The 24,739-nt window shown below is 44.2% G+C and overlaps 2 protein-coding genes across 3 annotated transcripts; both read right to left on the bottom strand.

Moving 5' to 3' along the window:
• Window positions 1–2,032: 2,032 nt before the first annotated feature.
• On the bottom strand, window positions 2,033–11,424 carry LOC124125583. The gene is made up of 3 exons (XM_046488913.2): window positions 10,577–11,424; window positions 4,722–5,086; window positions 2,033–2,848 (listed from the first exon to the last, which is right to left on the bottom strand). Exons 2-3 carry the CDS (start codon window positions 5,074–5,076, stop codon window positions 2,766–2,768), a joined length of 438 nt encoding a protein of 145 aa, XP_046344869.2. The 5' UTR covers window positions 5,077–5,086; window positions 10,577–11,424; the 3' UTR covers window positions 2,033–2,765.
• Window positions 11,425–11,930: 506 nt separating this feature from the next.
• LOC124125590 lies at window positions 11,931–24,016 on the bottom strand. 2 transcript variants are annotated; one of them, XM_046488924.2, is made up of 3 exons: window positions 23,796–24,016; window positions 14,116–14,505; window positions 11,931–12,608 (listed from the first exon to the last, which is right to left on the bottom strand). In XM_046488924.2, the coding sequence occupies exons 2-3, from the start codon at window positions 14,495–14,497 to the stop codon at window positions 12,532–12,534; spliced, it is 459 nt and encodes a 152-aa protein (XP_046344880.2). In that variant the 5' UTR covers window positions 14,498–14,505; window positions 23,796–24,016; the 3' UTR covers window positions 11,931–12,531. The 2 variants fall into 2 exon arrangements, with proteins under 2 accessions (XP_046344880.2, XP_046344887.2); XM_046488931.2 differs by lacking the exon at window positions 23,796–24,016 and adding an exon at window positions 15,696–15,841.
• Window positions 24,017–24,739: the final 723 nt, after the last annotated feature.

Raw genomic sequence — 24,739 nt, 5'->3', positions numbered from 1 at the left:
ATGACGACGGCGCTAATGAGAGCTATTCCAGGAAGTGGACGCTGTAGACTGATAGCACTACAAGGACGACGGCGCTAATGAGAGCTATTCCAGGAAGTGGGCGCTGTAGACTGATAGCACTACAAGGACGACGGTGCTAACGAGTGAGCTATTCAGGAAGTGGACGCTGTAGACTGATAGCACTACAAGGACGACGGTGCTAACGAGTGAGCTATTCCAGGAAGTGGACGCTGTAGACTGATAACACTACAATGACGACGGTGCTAATGAGTGAGCTATTCCAGGAAGTGGACGCTGTAGACTGATAACGCTACAAGGACGACGGTGCTAATGCGTGAGCGATTCCAGGAAGTGGGCGCTGTAGACTGATAACACTACAAGGACGACGGCGCTAATGAGTGAGCTATTCCAGGAAGTGGACGCTGTAGACTGATAACACTACAAGGACGACGGTGCTAATGAGTGAGCTATTCCAGGAAGTGGGCGCTGTAGACTGATACCGCTACAAGGACGACGGTGCTAATGAGTGAGCGATTCCAGGAAGTGGGCGCTGTAGACTGATAGCGCTACAATGACGACGGCGCTAATGAGAGCTATTCCAGGAAGTGGACGCTGTAGACTGATAGCACTACAAGGACGACGGCGCTAATGAGAGCTATTCCAGGAAGTGGGCGCTGTAGACTGATAGCACTACAAGGACGACGGTGCTAACGAGTGAGCTATTCAGGAAGTGGACGCTGTAGACTGATAGCACTACAAGGACGACGGTGCTAACGAGTGAGCTATTCCAGGAAGTGGACGCTGTAGACTGATAACACTACAATGACGACGGTGCTAATGAGTGAGCTATTCCAGGAAGTGGACGCTGTAGACTGATAACGCTACAAGGACGACGGTGCTAATGCGTGAGCGATTCCAGGAAGTGGGCGCTGTAGACTGATAACACTACAAGGACGACGGCGCTAATGAGTGAGCTATTCCAGGAAGTGGACGCTGTAGACTGATAACACTACAAGGACGACGGTGCTAATGAGTGAGCTATTCCAGGAAGTGGGCGCTGTAGACTGATACCGCTACAAGGACGACGGTGCTAATGAGTGAGCGATTCCAGGAAGTGGGCGCTGTAGACTGATAGCGCTACAAGGACGACGGCGCTAATGACTGAGCTATTCCAGGAAGTGGACGCTGTAGACTGATAGCGCTACAAGGACGACGGTGCTAATGAGTGAGCTATTCCAGGAAGTGGGCGCTGTAGACTGATAGCGCTACAAGGACGACGGCGCTAATGAGTGAGCTATTCCAGGAAGTGGACGCTGTAGACTGATACCGCTACAAGGACGACGGTGCTAATGAGTGAGCGATTCCAGGAAATGGACGCTGTAGACTGATAACGCTACAAGGACGACGGTGCTAATGCGTGAGCGATTCCAGGAAGTGGGCGCTGTAGACTGATAACACTACAAGGACGACGGCGCTAATGAGTGAGCTATTCCAGGAAGTGGGCGCTGTAGACTGATAGCGCTACAAGGACGACGGTGCTAATGAGTGAGCTATTCCAGGAAGTGGGCGCTGTAGACTGATACCGCTACAAGGACGACGGTGCTAATGAGTGAGCTATTCCAGGAAGTGGGCGCTGTAGACTGATAGCGCTACAAGGACGACGGCGCTAATGAGTGAGCTATTCCAGGAAGTGGACGCTGTAGACTGATAGCGCTACAAGGACGACGGCGCTAATGAGTGAGCGATTCCAGGAAGTGGGCGCTGTAGACTGATAGCGCTACAAGGACGACGGCGCTAATGAGTGAGCTATTCCAGGAAGTGGACGCTGTAGACTGATAGCGCTACAAGGACGACGGCGCTAATGAGTGAGCTATTCCAGGAAGTGGACGCTGTAGACTGATAACACTACAAGGACGACGGCGCTAATGAGTGAGCTATTCCAGGAAGTGGATGTTGTAGACTGATAGCACTACAAGGACGACGGTGCTAACGAGTGAGCTATTCACGAAGTGGACGCTGTAGACTGATAGCACTACAAGGACGACGGTGCTAACGAGTGAGCTATTCCAGGAAGTGGACGCTGTAGACTGATAACACTACAATGACGACGGTGCTAATGAGTGAGCTATTCCAGGAAGTGGACGCTGTAGAATGATAACGCTACAAGGACGACGGTGCTAATGAGTGAGCGATTCCAGGAAGTGGACGCTGTAGACTGATAACACTACAAGGACGACGGCGCTAATGAGTGAGCTATTCCAGGAAGTGGACGCTGTAGACTGATAACACTACAAGGACGACGGCGCTAATGAGTGAGCTATTCAAGGAAGTGGACGCTGTAGACTGATACCGCTACAAGGACGACGGCGCTAATGAGTGAGCTATTCCAGGAAGTGGACGCTGTAGACTGATAGCGCTACAAGGACGACGGCGCTAATGAGTGAGCTATTCCAGGAAGTGGACGCTGTAGACTGATAGCGCTACAAGGACGACGGCGCTAATGAGTGAGCTATTCCAGGAAGTGGACGCTGTAGACTGATACCGCTACAAGGACGACGGCGCCGATGAGTGAACCTCTCCAGGAAGTGGACGCTGTAGACTGATAACACTACAATGACGACGGTGCTAATGAGTGAGCTATTCCAGGAAGTGGGCGCTGTAGACTGATAACGCTACAAGGACGACGGTGCTAATGAGTGAGCGATTCCAGGAAGTGGGCGCTGTAGACTGATAACACTACAAGGACGACGGCGCTAATGAGTGAGCTATTCCAGGAAGTGGACGCTGTAGACTGATACCGCTACAAGGACGACGGCGCTGATGAGTGAACCTCTCCAGGAAGTGGACCCTGTAGAATGAAACAACACGGGTGAGCATAAGCAAAGTACATATCTGATTCGTCTTCGCTATATCGACAATAATATTGCAATAATAATACTTTTTGTACTGACGGGTATGACTTCCAATGACTGCAAGGTGCACACTGAATCTCAGAACTCCATTTGGGTTTGAATTTGTCCCCACGAAACTTTGCTGTCGTAAGAGCCGATGCAATTGATTGGCCGGTCAGGTCCCGTGACTTGGTTGATTGCGTGTCATCGTACTCATAATATCACCACTCGTTTGTCTGACGGACTTGACTTCTACCAGGCCATAATCACTGTAGCTGGAATAACCTGGAGTGCGGGTTAAGCATCAGCAGATAAACGAACAAATCCATCTCACTCGGAACCAACACAACCGGAGGGAGTGAATGTTGTCATGAGCGCAGTGAGTAATAGTGAAGATATAACAGGGTGGCGTGGGTCAAAACGGTGGTTGATATCATGAACAGAAACCGAGCCGTGGGTACAATGATACAGGTCACAATTTGTAACCATCCGTTCCACATTTCAGTCGGCGCTCTTTCCAAGCATGAAGTTAATTTATTGCCGACAGAGACTATGAGAAGCTATGGGACTACATGAAGATGTATTGTTGAAGTACACAAAAACAAATCATGTTCTTATATAAACAATACATGTATATCACTTGATATGTACTGCTGCAGTACATTTTGAAAGTTTGCATTGTGGAATTGCATTGCAAAACATCGCCTAATTTTAAAAGGTCATTGTTTAAACTTCTACATATCAGATAATCATATTTCCCAAATTGCGAATACCGAAAATTGGTGTTTTACGTTGCAATCAACAATGGATTATTATGTCAATGTTATAACTCAACGTTACCCGTGTGAAATTGGTGTTTAACGCCACACTCGGCAATATTCTAGCAAAAATGACGGCGATCCCGTGAAGATCCGGGGTAGAACAGGTCTTCAGCAACCCATGCTTGCCGTAAAAGGTGACTATGCTTGTCGTAAGAACCGCCTAACGGGATTATTAAATTATTTGTACACTACGGAAGGTAAGAACAATGGTCTGTGTGATAGTTAGTTAGTTAGTTGTTAGTTAAAAGTTATCTGGCCTCTTTTCACTAATTTGTCATTTGACGAAATCTGTAAAATTGTAATGATTTATCATATTTCGAGTTTTGCTTGTCGTAAGAGGGGCATAACGGGATCGTGTGGTCAGGATCGCTGACTTGGTTCATACATGTCATTGTATCCCAATTGCATGGATCGATGCTCATGATATCAATCACAGGATTGTATGGCCCCGACTCGATTATTTACAGACCGTTGTTGGTTGGTTGTTTTTAGCGCCGCAATCAGCATTATTCCAGCTATATGACGGCAGTCTGCAAATAATCGAGTACAAGGTATACTAGCAATAGAGTAATCACCAGGGACCCCTCCTCAAGGTGATGACAGCACTTCATCTGTGTAGTCCCCCTCCTTTCCGCAGTCGAAGCTACTTCATCAACATTGAGGTTTGTTTGTTTCTTTGTTGTTTACGCCGCACTCAGCAATATTCCAGCTATATGACGGCGGTCTGTAAATAATCGAGTCTGGACCAGACAATGCAGGGATTGACTTCATGAGCATCGATCCACGCCAAGTCAGCGAGCCTGCCCACCCGATCAAGTTACTTGCCTCTTACGACAAGCATAGTCACCAAGCATGGGTTGCTGAAGACCTATTCTACCCCGGATCTTCACGGGATCTGGGCCAGAGCCGATTATTTACAGGCTGCTGTAAAAAAATGGAATATTCTGAGTGCAGCGTTAACAAACAAACAAACAAGAATGTAAATCATCACAGTGATGAATATACCAACCATTAGCGGCGATATCTCCATCCACCTCACTAATCAGCTTCCGCACTCGCTCAGCTTCTGCGGAAGACTTATCAGCTATTTTCTGATAGATGGACTTCAGCTGGTTCAGGGTATTCTTCAAGTCGTCCAGTCCCATGCTGGGCAGGCTGTCGGCGATCTCCTTGTACCTGTCTTGCGTGAAGGTCTTGATGCTGTCTCCAGCGGAAGTGAGGAAGTTATGAATGTCATCGATGACGCTTCGCTTGACCACCTTAGAATCAGAGCGACCACGAAGTACCTCATTCTTTCTCCCGGCAACGCTGGCAGTCAGACACGACAACGTGGCCAGAAGAACAAAGTAACACTGGATACGCATGCTTCCGTTTCTGAAAGAGTGAGTGACTGAGTGAATGACTATGATTTTACGCCGCTTTTAGCAATATTTCAGCAATATCACGGCGGGAGACACCAGAAATGGACTTCACACATTGTACCCAAGTCGGGAATCGGAGCCGGGTCTTCGGCGTGACGAGCGAACGCTTTAACCTCCAGGCTACCCGACCGCCCTCTGAAAGAGTAGCTTTTCGTCAGTAAGGGACGTACCATTTCATATTCTTTGGCGGACCTGGGATTTTGTAATTGATATTTCTTTAGCTACAGCTGCAGGACCAGAAATGTTTTATTTAAAATATGAGCCTGAATACCTTTAAAAGAAAAGAACCTGGCAGAAATGTATTTTTCGTATGGCAGAGACCGTCTATTTTTCAAAAGCCTGAAGCATAAATATATTTTTTCAAGCACTTTCCGGGACAATTTATTTTTTTGGATAAAATCCTAGTAGGAGAATTGCTGGGAAGAAATATATAAGTGTGTCTCACGCGCATCGCTTTTGTTTTCAATATATGAAAAATATAAGTTGTACTGCCCTCCTCGAATTTGAAAGAAAGGTCCTTGAGAAACACATCTACATTTTCTTATGCAGCCTAATAATTTGGATAAGTCAGAACGAAACCTAATTACCTTAAGAATCCGGCTAATTGTGCGTGATGTGTATATACTCTTCAAAAGAAGAAACGCAAAACGGATATTATTGGCCATAAAAGCAAAATTAGCTGACCAAGAGCTGCAAAATGAAGAGGTTTAATGTGTCATAGTGTCAGTGACAAATTTCCCGAATCAAAATTATCACAACAAGGACATGCAAACCATTAGTCGGGAAACACGTACGATTCGGAAAAAAACGCACCCAGTGTATTAACAAAAGGTCCATGGAGTTGCACGTGCACGTATTAAAGTGCATGTGTTTTTTTTATTACCTGGCATCTGCGTCAATCGAACAGTGACAGTTCAACAACATGCCAAGATTAACAGAAGTGCAAAGAAACCACGTCATTTGCCGCTTGCAAGCAGGGGAATCCCGATCAGCTGTAGCCAGGGTTTTCAATGTAGCGCCCAGCACCATCACAAGGCTATGGGATCGGTTCCAACAGCATGGGTAAACATGTGATCGACCAAGGTCGGGACGACCAAGAGTAACCCCCCTTGCCCAAGATCGCTATATCCGACTGCACCACCTACGTGAAAGGGCGACCACAGCCACCTCAACCACATCCCAAATATCCGGACATACCAGAATCTCCGACCAGACCGTTCGAAACCGTTTAGGAGCTGCAGGTCTACGAGCAAGACGTCCTGTTCGACGCGTCATATTGAGTCGACAACATCGTCAACAACGACTGCATTCGTGTCGTCAACACAGGGTATGGCCTCAACTGCGATGAGGAGATGTCTGGTTTAGCGACGAATCAAGATTTCTCCTCCGTCGAGGGGATTGAAGAGCACGGGTCTACAGACGTAGGGGAGTAGGTTACGCCGGAAACTGTGTACAGGAAGTGGACAGGTTTGGTGGGGGTAGCGTTATGATGTGGGCGCCTATCTCTCATCATGGCAGGACAGGTTTGGTCCATATCCAGAGCAATCTTACGGCTCTGGATATCAAGGATATCTTCTACCACACGTCCTCCCAATTGCAGCCAACGGCAACGGTGTTTTCCAGCAGGACAACACTCGACCTCATACAACCCGATAGTGCATCTGTGGGTCGAATTCAACCACAACCCCAGACGTTGCAGCAGTTGACTTTTGCGTTGCAGGCCGAGTGGGCAACCCATCCCCAGGATGAGATTCATATACTCGTCTCTTCCATGTGCAAGAGATCTCAGGCCGCTATCGATTCCAACGGGGGACATACGCGTTATTGATGGTAGCTGACCTTCACCTTGGACGTTTCCTATGTACCGATAACTGAGATGACTACAATCACCAAGTATTCTCTCCACAACATTTCTGCCCAATACCTTGTACGGTTCCTTGTATAAAATTATTTTCCTCCCTCACACAAATCTGGCTTTGCGTTTTCTTTTGTGAAGAGTATATAACGCGTTGCTGAATATGATGAACCACCATCATGAAAAACTGTGAAATCTTTAAGTGATTCATATTTTCTGAGTAAGTAATCGTTACAATAATATCACGGTACTGAAGCTCACCTGAACTAAAAACTACTCTACCGTCAACAGACAATGATGTCAACAGAGACACTTTAAACATTAGGTTTTTCAGCAAACATTTTAAAAATAATTTCTGCATAAATATTGTAGAGATTGAAAGAATTTAAATGTCAAATATTCTGAATATCATTATTGCAAATCAGTTAATTCCAAATCATTTAGTCGATGCATGAAAAATGTCCTTCTTAACCTTTGACATTGACAGTGACCCTGACCATACCCATTAGAACTTTAAAAAAACAACCCAAAAAACGTCTTCTGATGATCCCACAGCATATGGGACATTCGGGTAAGAAGAGAGGTCATCAACAACCTTTTCTTGTCGTAAAGGGCGACAAATGGATCGAGTGATCAGGCTCGGTGACATCGCTGATTGCATGTCATCGTATCCCAATTGCGTGGATCATGCACATCGATGCAATCACTGGATTGTCTGGTCTAGACTCGATTAAATACACTTCGCTGTCATAAAGCTGGAATGAGTCCGGCGATAAAGCATGCTTAATCAATGGTCCAAAAACTTTTCACAATGACCGTAACCTTTGACCCTGACCTTTAACTGCCATGCTACTGATATTTCATACGAAGTACTTGTTTAGATACAAGCTTTTAGCTAAGTTACTGTCTTAGAAAATGTCGATGATTTTTAACGTGTTTAAATAACCTGAACGTAGACCGTGGTACAAATAATATTGACCATATTTCTATGTCCTCGTACTAGAAGAGATAAATATTAAATTTGGTGATAAAAATATTATTGTCTTTCATAACTGAAACCACACAATTTTATGTGTGTCTGTTAAACCTTCACATGACGTGAGACCTGAAACTCCTCACAGGCGTTGTCCTTCCCACTGCTCTCTTTAAAGAAGTTTTTACATTTTGGAATTCTCAATTTTCCTTTAATATTTTTAAAAGAAAAAGTGTATTTTATATTTAGATAGTACCTTTATGCCAATTCAACCTTATTAGGTACACAAACATCTAAACCGGATCGTAGTTGATTTGGTGTAACAGGTTCTAAGAAAATTGCGTATTGTTGCGACATCCGCTAAGTTTATAAGGCATCTGAGTTTAATGTTGGCCGCGATGCCTTGGCGAAAGGTATAACGATTGTCATTTACACAAGGGGCGGTGGTTAAAGCGTTCGCTCGTCACGCCGAAGACCCGGCTTCGATTCCTACACGGGTACAATGTGTTTTTTTTGGTGGATATAACACACCTCGATAAAAAAGTTGAAAACTCCAAGGCTTGTTAGTTTTAAAGCCTCGGAGGTTTAAACATTTTTAGACGAGTGTACTCTTCAATATGCTCTTTTCCTCTTGAACACATTAAGCCTCTTGACAATGAAACATGGGAGAGTGTTTCTGGGATGAAAGCCTTTCCGCTATTTTATCTTATTCAATCTGCGACCGTCTCCGTGGTCTAGTGGATAGAGCACCTGTCCGGAGGGCGGAAGGTCGGGTGTTCAATCCCTGGCCGCGTCATACTTAAAGACGTTAAAAAGACGGTACCTGTTGTTACCCTATCTGACTCTCGGTATTAAGGGGCTAAAACAAGGTCTACGGCCCGGAGTATACTGTGTGGGAATAGGTTGTCCATGTTAAACTGCGGCATGGTATCTTATGTGGCTAGCACTTTTAAACCGGCATTACACTCTGTCTTTCTGCATACACACACGCAATAACAATACTGAACGCGACGTTAAGCCCCATTTCACCTCACATTCAATCTAGTTCTTATCAAACTTTGCACATAATACTATCAGGTTTTTATTGACTGCAAAGTTTTCATTGTGAAACAGATCGGAATGTATAACGTGCTACCTTGGTTACCTTTAGTACCCGCAAGCTACGGCGTTCATACAGTTTGACCCTCACTCTATGAAGTTCTTACCCCAATGAAGTCACTCAAAGTCAATTCTTAAATCACGCCACGGTACATGGCTGCACATGTTATGAACATGGTGTTCAATGCAAGACCCACAAAATAAACATGCATACACGCATACAGAACAGTGTCCAAGTCACATTCACTTTAACTTGCTAGACATTCAGGGAGTTACAAACCATACTTGTAAAATTTTAATATATTATTTACAGACCGCCGTCACGTGGCTGGAATATTGCTAATGTAGCCTTAAACAACAAACAATCTCCATGACAATAGCATCTACCCAAGGTATGTAATGTGTAGCACGGGCGAGCGGATGGGTGAGTGAGTGTTCATGGCTTGTTTATACGAGACCGGTTATTTAAATCTTAAAGGGCGACCCGAACATTTTAATTTCTTATATAATTTCATAACATCAAGCATGTCCATCAGATTGTTGTTGCAAAACCTGAGGCTACATGATGTTTTTTCATTCCCTAACTGTAAAAAGAAATTGTCTCAATTAATGGTCCATAGCAATTTGACCCACAAAGCTACAAAATAGCTGTGATAAATATTGACCTTCTAAATCTTTTAAAATAAAGAATTATATAATTTACAAAACATCATGGAGTTACTTCCCCTGTGTTGACAAGGATAGCAAAAATTTTCTTTTTCTTTTCTTTTCTTTTATCCATTTTTATTCACAAGCCCCTGTTACAGAGTGGATATCCATGCCCAGGGAAAACATGAACCTACATTACCTAATTATTTTATGCAAAACAATTTCAAACAATGATCTTGTGGTGTTTTATGAAACTTAAAGGACAAGGCCATACATATCGCATCCATACACCATTCACACAGAAGAATGTATACAGTTTTGTACCAGGATAAGTATATAAGAATTACATCGATGGTTCTCAAAAAGACAATGATACAGTATCCATTGTGAATAAAACTTGCTCTGAGTACACGCAAATGGGATACGATGACATGCATCAACCAAGTCAGCGAGCCTGACCACCCAATCCCGTTAGTCGCCTCTAGCGACAAGCATGGGTTGCTGAAGACCTATTCTTTCCCGGATCTTCACGGGTCGAATGGAGAAGTGTAACCCTCTTGTTTTTATGCAGATGTCATTCTAAAATATTTAGAAACACAAAGTTGTTAAATTAACAATGGGTACCGAATTGAAAATAGTTTCCTCGAGTTTGGGTCACAAGGAAGTCAAGAGGCAGTCTGACTGTGACACAGTTCTTTCATTTTAAAAATAATGGCTGGGGACGTTTGTCAGAGTTGGGCAGGTACAAATGAAACAACCGTTTCATGGAGAGGCAGCACACAAACACACAATCAGAAAGTTGATACCTTAATGAATAGATTATCAGATATGTATTGAACTAACAAAATAAAGAAATGATTAACACCTACCAACAACACTTGTTGACACGATATGTTGAACGTGTCTTTCTGAAGTAACGTGGTACAGGAATAGACCGTGAATAGGCGAATAGAAAATGACCAACAATACAGCAGTCTAGCTATAGGCGTTTAGCTATAGAGTTGTGTTGCACACGGTGACTGGTTGGGCTCGCTCGCCGACTGTTGCAACATGGCAGGGCGGTATTGTGACTGAGGGTGGGCAAAACTTCAGGTTGGGTTTGAGTCGATTTTACCCAGGAGTAACAGTACCACATGCTGAATGTAATGTTGTGTTTTCCTGGTTTTACTGATCCGTAACATAACATTATCAAATATGCATAGGCCTGTATTCATATTGTGGCAGTGCCTTACTTGTGACAGGTATGCTTATGCCAGATTTTAGGTTTAAGGACTTGAGGCACAAAATTCCGGTCTGTAGGTCGAATAAGATACAACTTCAAAATAGTTTTTGATTTCCCCTGTTGATAGGGGGGAAAAGTGGAAGCGAGAGGTACCGGGAAAGAAACACGTTTAGAGTTACCTCCCTTCCATTATAGACGCGGATCTGTCGCAATTCGTCACCATATTAGTTGCCGAGGGGTGTTAGTTATGTTCCCCGGAGTCCGGAGGTCGAATGGAACATAAACTGACAGAGAGGATACATAAACCTATGTCACCCGAGGGACCGATGGACAACGAATGTATCTGACCGCCCACCTAATTACATTCCTGGGACCGCCTCCGTGGTCTAGTGGTAGAGCGTCCGCCCGTAGAGCGGAAGGTGCATGGTTCCATCCCCAGCAACGTCATACCAAAAGACGTCAAAAGAAGGTACTTGTTGTTACCCTGTCTGGCGCTCTGCATAAAGGGGCTAAAACAAGGACTGGTCGGCTCGGAATCAGTATCTCAGTGCGCTAGCACTATAAATCGACATTAGTCCGGACTAGTACAAGCAGCCACACACACACACACACGTGCATGCACGTCGCTATATAAGTGCAATAATCTTGGACGCGACGTTAAACCCAATTTCACCTCACATTCCTGGTATGTCTTATGCTTGCATGCTTTGGTCCGTGTCACCCTAGATGCATTTCATTCGTAAATATCCGGAGAATAGCGACTTAAATAATTAATTCGAGATACAAAATTGCGGTTGGTATGTTGCAAATGTAATGCCAACGGTTCGGCAATTCGAGCGGGGTAAGAAATACACCTTACATGTTAGCGGGATTAATGAAAATTGTAGACTGGGCCTCAGCCAATCACAATCGACATTCGTGTGTAACGTAGGATAAAACTACACGTGCAACTGTCTTCCCTCGAGAAGTGTTGTAGACAAGAAAAAAAGATCAGGTGATCCAAAATTTTACTGTTTATTATCAGAAGTTAGAAAATACAATTATTTAAAACGGAATGGTCATTAATGAGGCACTCGTTCCACAAAACCAGGGCAGCACTCGACTACGGAGAGGAGGGGGGACTACACAGATGAAGTGCTGTCATCACTTTGGGGAAGGGCCAAGGTGATTACTCTATTGCTAGTATACCTAGTACGTATATTTACAAATGTACATACTACACCACCCTGTTGATGAAGTAGCTTTTGCATCATCTATTTCTTACAAAAGCTCTGATTATCATAAAGCTTGTATCACATTGTATGGAATGAACCGATCACGAATACTGAGAACATTAGGAGACAGGTCGATGCGGGGGAGAATTTAAGAAAAATGATTTTAACGGCGACTTAATATTTCATTTATGTAGTGGGGTGTCCGCCTCATGTGGAGAGCCGCCCAAAGTAACGCAGGTCGTTGACGTGTACTACTTTGGAGAGAACCTTGAACACGGACACGGTGACGGCAAGTCGGGAAATAAGCGACGCCAACCCTGCGGATCCTTGCAACAAAGGGACGCAACTCTGTACAATGAGTTGCGGCACCTCAGATCACTCGTCCTTCTCACAGGGATAGGAAGACAGCCAGGATTGTAGACAGGATGGATGCAATCAGGGAACTCTGGTAGACTCTGGTTGACCCTGAAATGAGACAATACATTCAAAAAACGTGAGGGAAAATGAATGAGTAGGTTAGTGAGTGAGTGAGGATATGTGATATGAAACTGTGATACATGTGCCTGAAGATTTGCAGAAGTAGCATTACAAGAAGCGCTATTAAAATATATTCTAAAACGCATGTTTTTACATGAAAGCGTAACAAAGCACCGCGCGAAGACGACGCGCGAAGCATCCCCACTCGGCTCACTTCAAACAAAGATTTTCACCAGTAATAGAGGAAGTCGATAGTTTTCCGATCCATGCTTGCCGTAAAAGGCGACTCTGTCTGTTGTAGATGGCGACTAACGGGATCGGGTGGCCAGACTCGCTGACTTGGTTGATGCATGTCATCGATCCCAATCGCGTGGATCGATGCTCATGATGTCAATCACTGGATTGTCTGGTCCAGACTCGATTATTTATAGACCGTCGTCATATAGCTGGAATATTGCTGATTGTGGCGTTAAACAACAAACGAACCAAACCAACCAACAATGGGAAGCTGAATACCAGTTCTTACCCGGTCCTCCAACGGGTCCCAAAATCACAGGATCCTGGGGAACAAAAGACACAGCGAAATGCTGCGCCTTAGACTAAAGGGCTCCTGTACCTAAGGTCAAGGGTAGATAAACCCTAGCTCTCATAACACATTCTAGGAAACCTCGAAACCAAATATTGATCTGTAATCCCAGTGTCATGGAAAATAGGGCGTGGTATTAATAGTTTGTAGTCTCTGTAATTAATATACTGACTTCTGTATACTCCGGAGTCAATATCCATTCTGTATCATGGCAGCATGTACACAATGGAACTTAAGTCAGGCAAGGCAGGTGTGGCATTAACAACGACCAACGCCGATCTGGTACTATGAGACAGAATCAGCTTCGTTACTTTGAGTAAACCACTCGATCCTCACTTTATCGACCTTTATCATGGGGATTTTATAATTTCCATTATTATTCCGGCATCCCGACTGGGTCAGCGATTAACCCAACGCCTATCTCTTCAAATCCAATGTTATCCAATGATAAATTCTCAACAATTTCATTCATTCATTCAACTACATAATACCCACAGTAGGTCGGAAAGGAGTTAGGCTAGGGGAGGCAACTCCACACGAATTCAGATATTTCGGCAAACGGAAGTGTTTGTTTTTTTCAAGGTGCTGCGGGGAAAGTAAAGTAGAGGTGATATTGTATGTCCAACAGATGATGCTCTCCGTGAGAATTACGAGTGGGGAAAAAGTCCCCAGCAACCTATGCAGGTCGCCAGAGCAGACCAAATGGCCAGGCTCAGTTGATTGCGTGTCATTGTACCCCGACGGCGTGGAGCGTTCTCACAAAAACGATCACTGGATTGTCTGGTCCAGTCTTGAGTATTTACAGACCGCCGTCACATAGCAGGAATACTGCTGAGTGAGGCGTTAAACAACAAACAAATAGCATAAAACATTATGCACAATAGCTACGACACGCAGTGTCCAACCTACCATTTGCAGAAATATCCTTGGTCAGTTCATCCATGGTCATTTTCATCCTCTGGGCAGTGGCCGAGGACTTGTCCTGCAACGTGTCATAGTACCCCCTTATCTTGTCCAGGGCCTTCTGCATGTCCTCTTTGTCCAGAGACGGGAGCGACTGGATGAATTTCTCATAGGCGTCCTGGCTGAAGCCTTTGATTCTATCGATAACATTGCTGAAAGTGTCTCCTGCTGATTTAAAGGCATTGCGGATATCATCCAGGATGTCCCTCTTCACCAAGCGTCGTTCTGATTGCTCCACCAGCTCCTCAAACGTTGGTGTTTCTTTGCTGGACCCAATGACAACCAGGCATGAAAAGGCTAGGAATGCGAATGCGCATTTAAGTCCCATTGTTTAGTCTAAAAAGAAACAAAAGATAATGGAACGTTATTTTGTATTCAATGAAAATGCCACCTGAATAAAGTTTCGGGCACAATGGAAAAAAAGAACGTTAATGCAAGCACATATACTGTTATTTTGTTTGTTTGTTGTTTAACGCCGCCAGACAATCCAGTGGCTGACATCATGAGCATCGATCCACGCAATTGGGATACGATGACATGCATCAACCAAGTCAGCGAGCCTGACCACCCGGTCCCGTTAGTCGCCTCTAACGACAAGCATAGTCGCCTTTTACGGCAAGCACTATAAAGTCTATTTCCCTGCTACTACTCACCACATGCACATAGATTTTGTGTAAAAAGGCTTCGTTTAGAAGATGTATCAATAGAAGAAAGGATACCTCTTTCCAACCAATCAGAATCAAGTATTCATTAATGTAATGGTAGAATAAATGATAGTAGGTATGCCTGAATTAGATATGCTGTACGGTCGGAGGAAAACGTCTTTAAAACCGGAGTGTGTGATCGTGAGATGTTTCCAGAATGGAAACCACAATATAATTCCCAGAGCAAATTTACTATAGCACCTACACTGTCGCATTCCTGTGTTAACCATCACAAATTCTACACTCCGGATCAAGTTCGAGTAAAAACCGAACGCAGGTTCTTAAAGGCGAGGTATTTTCTGATTGCGACTGTGTAATCACGGGTACTTAGGTAAACAACAGATATTGGCGACTTGGGAAAACGCTGGATAATTCCTTTATTTTCACGTCAAGCATCGACAAAAAAAAAAGCTCTGTCCATCGATTGTTTTAATAATAACTTAATAATCACAATCATATTTGTAAACAGAATTTGCATGGCGATGTCGTAAAAATGTAGCGACTTGGTGACATTGAGACGCAAATATCTACTGTCAACAAACAGACGATGAATGAAGCCTTCCATATTTCCCCGGAAATGTCCGTAGAGTTGTTTTGTTAATAAGCTGCAATGATCTCTTACATCTGTGTTATATATTCGTTCTAAAACATGCATGCACCACTGTAACACTCAACAATACAATTCCGTCCACAAGCATGACATCATTATCGATTAAAGGAAGGTCTTTGTGTATGTCTTGTCAATTGAACATTACATCACAGATATCTTGTAACCTTGGCAACGGTCTTTAAACAAACTGCACAGTCAATTTCTTCACTCACCTTTATGCACACTGTAGTATTCTAGATAAGCACCTCTACTACGCATAAGCAAGGCCACAACTAATAGTCATCTCTGTGTCACCACACCTTTTCCCTGCATCACATCGTCCTCGCAAATCATGTTGTGTTTTGGCCATACCGCCAAGCACGAAGTCGAAAACGGGTTTTGTGTTTTTAAGCTTGTGAGTGAGTGGTGGTTATGCTTTTACGTCGCTATTAGCAATATTCCATCCATATCACGGCAGGGGACCTTAGAAATAGGCTTCACACATTGTACCCATGTGGGGAATCTAACTCGGGTTTTCGGCGTGACAAGCCAACACTTGAACCACACGGCTACCCCACCGACCCTTATAGAAGCTGGACGTTTGCCGTTTTGGGGTACACAATCAGATCAGTTAAGATTGATTACAGCGTCTTTAAGAACATGGTTAGACCTGGAACCAATACACCAGTGGTTGAAAGCGCGAACATCGATTCCTGGTGTCGGGATTCGATGACACACTGAATCAGTCAGGAAAGTGACTGTTCACAGTGAGTGAGTGAGTTGAGTTTGAACAATATTTCAGTTATATCACAGCGTGTTAGCTTGATGAGTGAGTGAGTGAGTATGGTTTTGCGCCGCTTTTAGCAATATTCGAGCAATATCTCGGCGGGGGACACCAGAAACGGGCTTCACACATTGTACCCATGTCGGGAATCGAACCCAGGTCTTCGGCGTGACGAACGAACGCTTTAACCACTAGGCTACCCGACCGCCCCGTTAGCTTGATGAAGCCCAAAGGACGCATGCCCTGGTCGTGTTACACGTTGGTGAAGCACGGGAGTACGGGATTGGTGCTATCAAACCAAGGAAAATAGTCAGAGAGAATCAGGGATTCAAACCCACCATAATCGGATCTGGCGCGACTAAATGAAATGTCTCAAACAAAGTGTCAGCTCTTGGTCGGAGCTGCTGCTATAGTGATTGAGTGAATGTTATTTTACGCTACATCCAACAATATTCCAGTTATAACTCTTCAGTCAGTTAACAGTCTGGACTAGACAAACCAGTAGTTGGTAGCTATTGACCAACGGGCTCGATGTCACACTATCACGTTAATTCCCGATAGGCAAGGTGCAGTTGTTATTCAGGGTGTTCTTTTAGACTTAAATATGGGACTCTTTTCACATTTATTTGCGGCGAATACGAGACCTGTGAAGATCAGGGGTAGAACAGGTCTTCAGCAACCCATGCTTGTCGTAAGAGGCGACTATGCCTGGCGAAAGAGGCGACTATGCCTGTCGTAAGAGGCGACTAACGGGATCGGGTGGTCAGGCTCGCTGTCCTGGTTGACGCATGTCATCGTATCCCAGTTGCGTAGATCGATGCTCATGATATCAATCACTTGATTCTCTGGGCCAAACCCTATTATTTACCGACCGCCGTCATATAGCTGGAATGTTGCTGAGTGCGGCGTTAAACAAACAAACAAACAAACAAACAACAAATACGAGGGTGAACCTGGATACGTCAAGTCGGTCGCTAAAACGCAACCAGATCATTATGTTGAGGTTACCTCACCTGACACAAATCAATCAATGTGATCAATCTCTGCAGCGACATGGGCGTCTATGGTATGAAAAGGGAAGTGTGGTAACACAGGTGTGTGTCCATACACGGGGAAATGTGAAACATGTCAACATTCAGTAATATATAATTTCTTGCTCGTAGGAATCCCCTCCTGACCACTGTGACGAGAAAAAAATTATCTGTGAGCGCATTAGTTACCCTATGTATGTACCTAAATGGCTCACGTTATCAAAACATTGATAGAAAAACAATAATGTCCCAGCATACATATTATACGTATTGACTTGCCTGATTTTTGGTGTGTTTTTTAAGGCAAATGTTGAATGCATTCGCAACTCCCCATACGCGTGAGTGCGCAAGTAAACATGTCATGAATGACACATACAGACATTCAAATCGATATTCTGCAGTGCACAAAAAATATCGAGTGTATTAAACAATGTTGATTGTCGAGTAGTTGGTTTGGTTTCCACTGCAATGAGGAAAAGTGGAAAAATTAGGTTCTTATGTTTTATTTTTAATGTGTGACTGTTTTTTCCGGCACGACCAGGATGTTCTCTTTATCAGGAGTGGCTAATCCGTCGGGATTCCGGGTAAGAATACCCCCCACCCCCCCCCCCCCCCCCCCCCCCGCACCCCCAACCCCCCAACCCCCCAACACACACACACACCAGCTCCACCCAGCAAACTATCCTTGTCGTAGGAGGCGACTAGATGGATGATGGTCAGGCTCGGTGACTTCTGTCATGGCATCCCAAGCGCTTGGAACGAAGCTCCTGACGTCTGGCCCTAGACTTGATGAATTATAGACCACCGCCATATAGCTGGTATAAAGCAGAGTGTGGCGTTAAACAAACAAACAAATAAACAAACTTATATAATGGCTGAACAAGGGTTTACATCAAAACAAGTTTGTTTGTTGTTTTACGCCGCACTGAGCAATATTCTGGCTACATGACGGCGATCTGTAAATAATCGAGTCTGGACCAGATAATCCAGTGATTGATATCATGAGCATCGATCCACGCAATTGGGATTCGATGACATGCATCAACCAAGTCAGCGAGCCTGACCACCCAATCCCACATTAAAACAAGTGAACATTAACGAGCAAAGGTTCGGTTTCGCCCACAAACAATATGTTTTGCCTATTGGGTACGCTAGGCGGGCTTTACTGATATTGCTTTGACCGTTCTTTAGCGATGTCATAGCCTGATTATATCTGTTTTGGCATGTATCAATGACCATTTGTTCATTGATACGAGGCGAGGCGTGGTAATCTGGTAAGCAAACATTTCCTTCAACGTGTCAACATGCCATAGCTGAAACAGGGTATAGGTTTGACTGCTAGCATGTATACTATTCAAGCTTCAGCATCTTCCCGTTGTAAGAGATTTAACTGACTATTAAGTCCAGTTTCCCCGGGCAAGAGAGTTAACTGAGTATACAAAGTCCAGGTTCGACCCTTGCCGAACTAGGCTGGTATTATGGAGTTACATTTTGGCTGGACGAACGAGTCTATGCATAGTCCAATCAAAATCGCGCACCGAAATCGAACTCCGGTTCGTAAACTGTCGTGCAGATTTCGGTCGATTGCAGGATTTGCAAAACATGTGCACCGCCAACTCGTTGTCAACAGATATTTTCCAAATCTTTTCATGTTTTTAATCAAGGTACTCACGTGATTTGATGCATTTCGCGATGTAAGACCCGTTTTATCACAATATAGATCTTGATTATCGATCAGATCGTCCTGACTGGGCGCCACCATTTTGTGTGAAGCAAACGCAAGTGATACGAGAGGTTGAATCTGATTGGTCCATAGGGCTTAGAAGGGACACAACTGGTAATAGCCACTTGTGGCGCTACGATCGAGCCCAGTAATTCCAACCTAGTTCGGCAAGGGTGGAAACTGGACTTTTAAAGTCAGTTAACTCCCTTGCCTCGGGAAGATGAGCTTCACAGGAGTGAGTATGGTCTTCCACGTTTAAGGAACTATACTCACCAAAAAAAGAAAAGAAGCAAAAGTAGTAAAATCATATATATCTGACAGAGTGTTGTACCAAATATAAAATGGTCATTTCTTCATGGACTGGGATTGATTTGTATGGAACAAAAAAGGTCCAGCAGAAGTTTGGTGATAAGATTGCAAACACACAGCCACTTGAGAGCCTGGCGCCGAAACACGCCAACAGGACATCACGTTCAGCATCATTTGTTGAGCTATAAAAACGTTATAACAATCTTACAAGTGAACAGAAGAAAAATGCCACGACCGACGGAAGCCCAACCCGACAACGCTTCCGGGAAGAGGATAACAGGAGAATCATCTTCCAGCTGTAGCCAGGTTTTTCCAAGATTGTGGAACCGTTATTAAACACACAGGACAACGCGTGACTTTCCCAGTTCCGGTCAACCATGTATCACTACAAGACACAGGACAGATTCATACGGCTACGTCACCAACGTAAAGGAACCCCCACGGCCACCTCTACAACTACGGCAATACAGGATTGTGTTGGATATCAGTCGTGACAGTGAGTAACCGTTTACGCGCTGAAGGTATTCGCGCCAGATGACCAGTTCGAGGTGTCATTTTGACGGACTTGCATCGTCGGCTGCGACGTCAATGGTGTCAAGGTCACAGATTATGGCCACATTTGCGATGGAGACAAGTTTGGTCTAGTTGCGAATCACGTTTTAGGCTTCACCGTGCGGATTGTAGAGGTCGTGTTTAAGGCGTCGCGGGGAACGTTATGCACGAAACTGCGTACAGGAAGTGGACAGATTTGGTGGTGGTAGTGTAATGATGGGGAGCTATCTCCTACACTGATGGGACAGACTTGGTGCGCGTTTTGGGAAATTTAACGACACAACGTCACACGGATGATATTCTTCGGTCACACGTCCTTCCCATTATGAAAAAGGCGAAAAAACATTTTCCAACAAGACAACGTCCGGCCTCACACGGCAAGACTGACAACAGCCTTTTTCAGGAATCACAACATGGACCTCCAGGTCTCTAGATTTAAACCAAATCGAGCATTTATGGGACGCACTGGATCAAAGAGTGCGAGCAAATCAGCATATCCTCAGAACCTGCAGGCAGGGTTGATGAACATTCCTCAGGTGAAAAATTCGGGATCTGATTGCTTCCATGGGATGATGCCAGTCAGTTGTGGACTCTAATGGTGGCCATGCAAGATATTGAGAACAGATGACCTTCACCTTTGAAATCTGTTCCATGTGTGCCATATGGAACATGGGTCAATGACAATGATGTGTGCCAATTTTGAACAATCGATTACCATCTGTTGATTATTTATATGATATAAAAAATCTACTTCTAAAATCACGTTTGTGTTTCTATTTTTTCAGAGTATAGTTTATGCGTATATAAACGCCGCATGACTAATGAGTAATCCAGCTCCATGACGGTGGCCTCCGAATAGTCGTATCCCGGACAAGTGATTGATATTACGAGCAACGATGTCTCCCTTCTGGGGAAGATGACACGCAATCAACCAAGGCCATCGGGCTTTACCATCCGATCCACGAAGTCGAATGGCACGATAAGCATAGGATGCAGGGGAACAACCTTCTAACCTGGAATTACCCACGACTCCAGCATTATCAATTTCGTACAAGACCGCCTCCGTGGTTTAGTGGTAGAGCGTCAGCCCGGAGAGCGGAAGGTCCGGGGTTCGATCCCCAGCCGCGTCATACCAAAAGATGTTAATAGATGGTACTTGTTGTTACCCTGTCTGGCGCTCGGCATTAAGGGGCTAAAACAAGGACTGGCTCGGAGTCAGAATACTGTGTCTGAGTGGGGTTTTCATGTTAAACTGCGGCATGGTATCTCAATGAACTAGCACTATAAATCGGCATCACTCCAGACTAGTACAAGCAGCCACACACACGCGTGCATGCACATCGCTATATAAGTGCAATAATCTTGGACGCGACGTTAAACCCAATTTTACCTCACCTCACCTCTTTTGTACAATTATGATATTATATAACGTGAATCATGTAAATTGTTTGGGAGAGGGCTGCCTAACTTGTGAAAACTTGTACCCAGTCGTTTTCCTTGTGAATAAAATATGTTTAAATCACAAACTGTGCATTGTACCGGTGTGGGAGAGACGAGCGATCGATTTCACAAGGCTATCCCCTCGCTATGTAATAGTTGTGTTGAACATTAAGGTCACTGGCACAGTTATAGTGAGTTATTGAGTGAGTGACTTGGGTCTAACGCCCTTTTTTAATCAGTGTTCAAGTGATATCACGGCGCGTCAGCTTATAAATTCATAAGGTGTGTGGAAAGCCCAAAGTGATGCAGGTCTCGGACGTTTATCACTTTGTGGAACCCACAAGCACGTGTATGGTGCTGACAAACTCAGCAACACGATCGGGTCGAACCGGCATTCGAACCCACAATCACAGGTTTCTGGCGTGCCCAAGGGACGCAACTCTGCACAGCGAATCGCGGCGCCTTAGACGACTGGGCCACCCGTACCCACGCTGGGTTAACAGACTCACATTTGAACTACGTCACTTGCCCAGGGTGTCACCACTCGTTTTGACACGTGTGTTTCGGGAGTATGAACGTGTTTGTTTTTCCACCATCTGGTCAGCTACCATCGGACGAGTGGGTTCATTTGAGTGCACAAGGTGAATGTACTGAATACAGGGGTAGTGACAACACTGCAAAGACCTGTAAACATTGTTGGTCCATTGGTTGAATAGCTTGTTTCCTTGCTCGTTTTTTGTTTAACGCCGCACTAGTGATTGACAACATGATCATCGATGCATGCAGTTGGGATACAATGACTTGCATTAACCAAGTCAGCGAGCCTGACCATCCGATCCCGTTAGTCGCCTCTTACGACAACCTGGCCACAGTGGGATACCGTCTCAGCACCTGACGCTTGCTAGCCTGGCGCTTGCCCACTTGTTCAATAGATGCAGCGTTATGACATACTTATAAACTGATAATTACTATGCTTCAGCAGTGAATGTCATTTCTAGTCACGTTTAGACGTGATTAGTACCCAAGGCAGTATGTCTGTGTAAGGGCCGGTCGGGTAGCCTAGTGGTTAAAGCGTTCGCTCGTCACGCTGAAGACCTGGGTTCGATTCCCGACATGGATACAATGCGTGAAGCCTATTTCTGGAGTCCCCCGCCGTGATATTGCGGGGATATTGTTAAAAGCGGCGTAAAACCATACTCACTCACTCACTCACTCACCCTAGAGCAAGATGTTCCGTCATATATACATTTGCAAATAAACAAAGTGAGTTTGGGAATCAAACGATGATTGCTTACTATATCCTCCTTGACTACAGCAACCAGGACGTGAAACTGTTAGGTTTTATGTAGCATTGCCCCAATTTTGTACTGAGCGATAAGTCTTTGAATGCATAGTATAATTCTTTCCTTATAATCAGTAAGTCTGGATAAGCCGAAGTTTTATGGGGACAACTTGATTTTATTATTGATATAATCTAGGAATTAATATTTAAACTAATATTCATTTCCTCAAGTTGTGCAAGTCTAGATTTTTCGCTACTTTAAGTAACGTAACAATATATCACTGAGGGCAATAAATAGGATTCACTCGTATGAAGTATGGATTCGAACATGGACCTTCCATGTGAAGATCGAACGCATCACCTACATGGCCACCAACCGAATGCCTTAAGAACAAAGTGTATTTAAGTCAGAATACTGTTGTGTGACATTATTTTTTACAACAAACACATCGGTTGGTTGGTTGGTTGGTTGTTTAACGCCGCACTCAGCAATATTCAAGCTACATGACGGCGGTCTGTACATAATATAGTCTGGACCAGACAATCCAGTGATTGACATCATGAGCATCGATCCACGCAATTGGGATCGATGACATGCATCAACCAAGTCAGCGTGCCTAACCACCCGATCCCGTTAGTCGCCTCTTACGACAAGCATTGTCGCCTTTCACGATGAGTTGCGGAAAACCCTTTTCTACCCCGGATCTTCACAGGTCAACAAACACATTGAGGGGGCACGAGTATTTAAACACAATTATGCATCATGTACTTTTTGTCATATAATTCTGATTAGTAAACTGTTTACGTGTTTATAGGATTACTGTTTACTGTGTTTCAAATAACCGACATTTTGAAGCCGGAAATTCTCCCTTTGTTGAAAGGTCAAGGTTGACTTAGATGAGTTTTCCCCTGCGTTTAATGATGCTTGAGTCATGATCAAACTTCTCTCATTGTTTTCAAAATTTGAAAGATAATCATATTCTGACATTGATCATATTGTCCATTTTGATAAGTACATGTGAGGTATGAAAGTCGAACCAATATTCTAACGTGAAATAACCCCAAGTTGATTGACATGTTGACATCCTCTATCACAACATGAATGAGACATTGACAAGCTGTAACGCACATACATAAGTAGTACATACAAACACATACAAACACACACCACACTGACATACGAATGAGATATTTTCAAATGACTAAACTTGCCTGCCCGCGAGGTGCTGTGGAAAGTGCGAACCTGAGCTCTGTCCCTCGGGCGTGTGTCTATAAATAAATGTTCCAGGTGACTCGCGACTGTAGAGGAGCACCCAGGCCGTGAGAATGCGCCTTCAACAGAGTGAAAACAGCGTGCTATTGTTTGAGGCTGTTGTATTGCGCGTCTGGTTATGAGGGCAAGCCTTTCGTACTTCTAAGCTGCTCACAATGTGTATCCTTGATGACACAACGTCACATGGCTTCCACTGACGAATTGTCATCAAATCCGTGACCCTGTAAACTGACATCTCTGCGTCAGAATTTCTACGTGTTAGTCGGCAGTTGGAAAGCGCAGGCATTGCTTCATTGACACGACAAAATGAAATGTTTGGAGCTGCGTGAAGGTTATTTTACGCTACAGCCAACAATACCCCAGCTATAGTCTTCGGTAAATAATCTGGACTAGACATACACCAGTTGCTGGTAGCTATAACGACCACGGGGCGGTCGGGTAGCCTAGTGGTTAAAGCGTTCGCTCGTCACGCCGAAAACCTGGGTTCGATTCCCGACATGGCTACAATGTGTGAAGCCTATTTCTGGTGTCCCCCACCGTGATATTGCTGGAATGGTGCTAAAAGCGGCGTAAAACCTTACTCACTCACTCACTATAACGACCAACACCATCGGGTACGATGTCTAAATTCGTGTTACTTCCCCATACTCATAGGCAATGGTGCAGCAGTTAAAACATAGTTTCTTTTTTGGGATATTGTATCAAACCAGATGTATTTTTAATTAAAACTACAAGCCTGAATATTTTGTCAAGAAAAGCACCATGTAACAATGAAATTATTTTGTTTCAAAAGTCTTAAACTTATGTTTTTCACGAATTTTCTCGGACAATGTTTTGAGTATTATGTTTTTAATATTTTTTTTATCCTTTGTATATTATATTT

This window comes from Haliotis rufescens, unplaced genomic scaffold (genome assembly GCF_023055435.1).
Source record: "Haliotis rufescens isolate VD_foot unplaced genomic scaffold, xgHalRufe1.0.p SCAF_5, whole genome shotgun sequence".
In the NCBI taxonomy this organism is placed as follows: Eukaryota; Metazoa; Mollusca; class Gastropoda; order Lepetellida; family Haliotidae; genus Haliotis; species Haliotis rufescens.
Note: the sequence above shows the minus strand (reverse complement) of the source record. Positions and strands in the feature narration are given on the sequence as shown.